The sequence below is a fragment of the Alosa alosa genome, chromosome 22, assembly GCF_017589495.1.
Source record: "Alosa alosa isolate M-15738 ecotype Scorff River chromosome 22, AALO_Geno_1.1, whole genome shotgun sequence".
NCBI classification, from domain to species: domain Eukaryota; kingdom Metazoa; phylum Chordata; class Actinopteri; order Clupeiformes; family Clupeidae; genus Alosa; species Alosa alosa.
The window spans coordinates 8,426,071-8,429,209 of record NC_063210.1 but is presented as its reverse complement, the minus strand read 5'-3'; the positions used below and the strand labels follow the sequence as shown (position 1 = coordinate 8,429,209).

At 50.6% G+C, this 3,139-nt stretch overlaps 1 protein-coding gene across 1 annotated transcript in view; it reads left to right on the top strand.

Annotated features, from left to right (window-relative positions):
- The first annotated feature begins 477 nt into the window (after positions 1-477).
- Positions 478-3,139, top strand: part of meox1 (mesenchyme homeobox 1) — an 8,772-nt gene continuing 6,110 nt past the window's right edge. Inside the window, exon 1 of the mRNA XM_048233956.1 lies at positions 478-1,836. Within this exon, the coding sequence (XP_048089913.1) occupies positions 1,317-1,836 (520 nt within the window). The 5' untranslated portion in view covers positions 478-1,316. The remainder of the gene's footprint in view (positions 1,837-3,139) is intronic.

Genomic DNA, 3,139 nt, shown 5'->3' with positions numbered 1-3,139 from the left:
GGGTTCCCCTCTACGTGCATGTCAGCATACTGTGCACGTGCAAGGCTTAAAAAATATATAAAACAGAGAGGGGCGAAGGAGTGAAAATCACAGGGGTGAGAGTTTTTTTTAAAAAAAAGACAGAGCAAAGGGCAGAGAAGAAAGGTGAGAAAGAGAGGGAGAAAGAAAGAGAGAGTGATAGACACAAAGACAAAAGAGAGAGAGAGAGACTTGGAACCCTTTCCCGTGTGGGTGTTCGTTTTTCTATTTTACTGACAGTATTCCTTTAAACGGCCACGCCTGGAAATCCCATCAGATGTGCATATAAAATTCCCCCCGTGATTAATAGTAGATGAGGCAGGGCTGGGCTGGGCTGGGCTGAACTGGCCCCTGGTTCTGGCTGAGGGGCTGGAGGGTACCCACATGTGGCTGCTAGGCCCTGGTCCTCCCAGCTCCTCCTCCACTGGCTCAAGTTACACTCCATAAACTTGCCACTCTTTCCCACCTAAGCGTTTAAAAGGGAGGAGGGAGTGCTTGTCAAGGAATGCCTCAGAGCTGTGAAAACAGGCAGCCCCGAGCGAAAGAGCAGAGAGTGTGGATGTGAGTGGAGAGAGAGAGAGGGAAAGAGAGAGAGAGAGAGAGTTAAAATCTAACGCCACAGACTGTGTGTGAGGGAGGGTGTGTGTGCATGTGTGTGTGGGTCTGGGTCTGAGAGAGGGAGAGAGAGAGGGAGAAAAGACCAGGGAAGCCGCCTCACACGTCACACCTCAGAGAGGGAGAGAGAGGGAAGGACTGAGAGAGAGAGAGAGAGAGACAGAGTTACACCACAACTGGAGAGTGTGTGCTCATACACTCCCCTCTCTCAGGCAAACCTTCAGACTTCAGAGTCTTAGTCAGACACAGACAGAGAGAGGAATAGAGTGGGGGAGAGGAGGAGAAAAGAAAGACAGAAAGAAAAGAGAGAGAGAGAGAGAAAGTGATATTTCCACAGGTGGACGCAAGCTTGCCCAGTGATGTGCGTTTAAAAACCCGATAAGGCGAAGCGGATACTCCCAGCGCTGCATTACCTCAGCGTCGGCACCGAGCAGCTGATCTCCTGCACGCCGCACGCCGACTCTCTCTCTCACACACAGTCCTCCTGCACAGAGCGCCCGGCTTTGCTTGCACTGCTTGCTCTTGCGTGCGAGCGCATGTGTGTGCGAAAGGGTCACTTTTTCCTTGTGCACCCCAGCGTTTGGTCCGCCTGAGCCTGCGTACGAAAGAAGAACCTGTCCAGTTCTTTTTTTTTTCCCCCCAACGAACACCACCAGCAGCAGCAGCAGCACCACCAGCTGAACATGGATCAGCCAGCCAGCAGCTGCATGAGGAGCTCACACCCGGCCAACCCCATCTGGGGCTGCGTGCGAAGCCCCCACTCAGGGGTCCCCACCGGCGGGCTCCAGCCCTACCAGCAGGCCCCCTTCGCTCTGCACCAGAAGCCCGACTTCCTGACCTCCTACACGGACTTCTCCAACGCCTGCCTGGTGCCGTCGCCGCACGCGTACCCGCGCGACGACAGACTCTACCCGGAGGCCCACGCTGCCGCCGCCGCCGCCGGTGGTGGCTACCAGTCCAGGCCCGAGTGGCAGTTCGGGCCCTGTGAGCCCAGGGGCCGCGGGCAGGAGCCGTGCGGCCAGGCGGCCACGGTGGGCGCCGGGGCCGGAGTGGCGGGAGGTCCAGATATGGACAGTGCGGGAGGGGAGAGGCTGCCCGGTGGAGGGCCTGTGAGCGGAGGCCTGGAGGGCGACTACTCGCCACAGAGCCTGGGAGTGGGAGATACAGAGAAGAAGCACGCCAAGAAGAAGAGGGACATCACAGGTGAGACAGAGTGTGTGTGTGTGTGTATTTGTGTGTGTGTGTGTGTGTGTTGGGGGGGGGGGGACTTCTGACATGGATTGTGATATTATGTATGTGAGTGTATCTTATTGTACGTGGTGTGTGCATGTGTGTGTGTGCGTGTTTGTGTGTGGTGACTTCATCTGACATAGATTGTGTTATTATGTACATGTGCATATCTTATTATCAGTGTGTGTGTCAGTGTGTGTGTATGTGTGTGTGTGATGAGAACAGAGAGTGGATGATTGACGGAGAATTATCAAAGGGAAAAAGAACAGAGCAAAACTCATGGCTTGCGTTGTGTTATGGGGGCAAGCCAAACTCAGCTTGTCTAAGTGTCTTGTTTTGTCTGATTTGCATTACGTACAGTAGCTGTCACAAGGGTGTGTGCTGAACCAAAGACAGCCGGCTCTCTAGCAGGGTGTTTTAACACTTCATAAATGTCTTGAATTTGGACTTGGTTGATACAGCATAATTACTCACAGCGTGTGTGTGCCTTTGATTCTGATGTCACTTTATCTGCCAAATCTTTCTCCTTTCATATTCAAATGGATTAGTGACTGAGTTACACAAGTTTATTTGCAGAGCTTGCTGTAGACTTCGCAATTCAGATCCCCATTCAGCTTTTTTTTTCTTAGTGAACAGAGTGTTTATTTTAGAGAGAAAAAGGAACTAGATTTTGCTGCGGTGAATAGTGCTAAAAATCACACAAATTATTTCAAGCAAAAAAAATATTGCGCAACATAATTTTTGGTTTTCGAAGTCTGGATTAAGCAGGCATAAGATGCACACATACACTTAGTCACATACATAAACTTACACATGCATGCATAAAGGTACACACACACATGACACACAAGCACCAAAAGCACACACACACACACACACACACACATACACACACACACACACACACACACAGACTGCTGCAGTTGTTTCCCGCTATTGTTTTTAGCCTCTTAAAAGGCTCAAAGAAATGAGGTAAAATGTGATTACTCACAGTGTCCCCTGCCCCACTTAACTGTAAGTCAAACTCTATTGTGTTGAAAGAATGTTGCTCATCTCCTCATCTCCTCACCTCCACTTCTACATCCACTCAGGAGATTTAAGGGAGCCGCTACGTCAGATCAAGGACTTGCTGTTTGGGGTTGATTTTTTCTTAGAGTAAGCAAATCCATTGGCACCCCTATGTGACCCACGCGTTAGTAACCAGTGAGTAAGAGAGTTGGTGAGGGTGAGTAGTGTCCTGTTGGAAACATGGAGATGTAGTGGATTTGATCATATT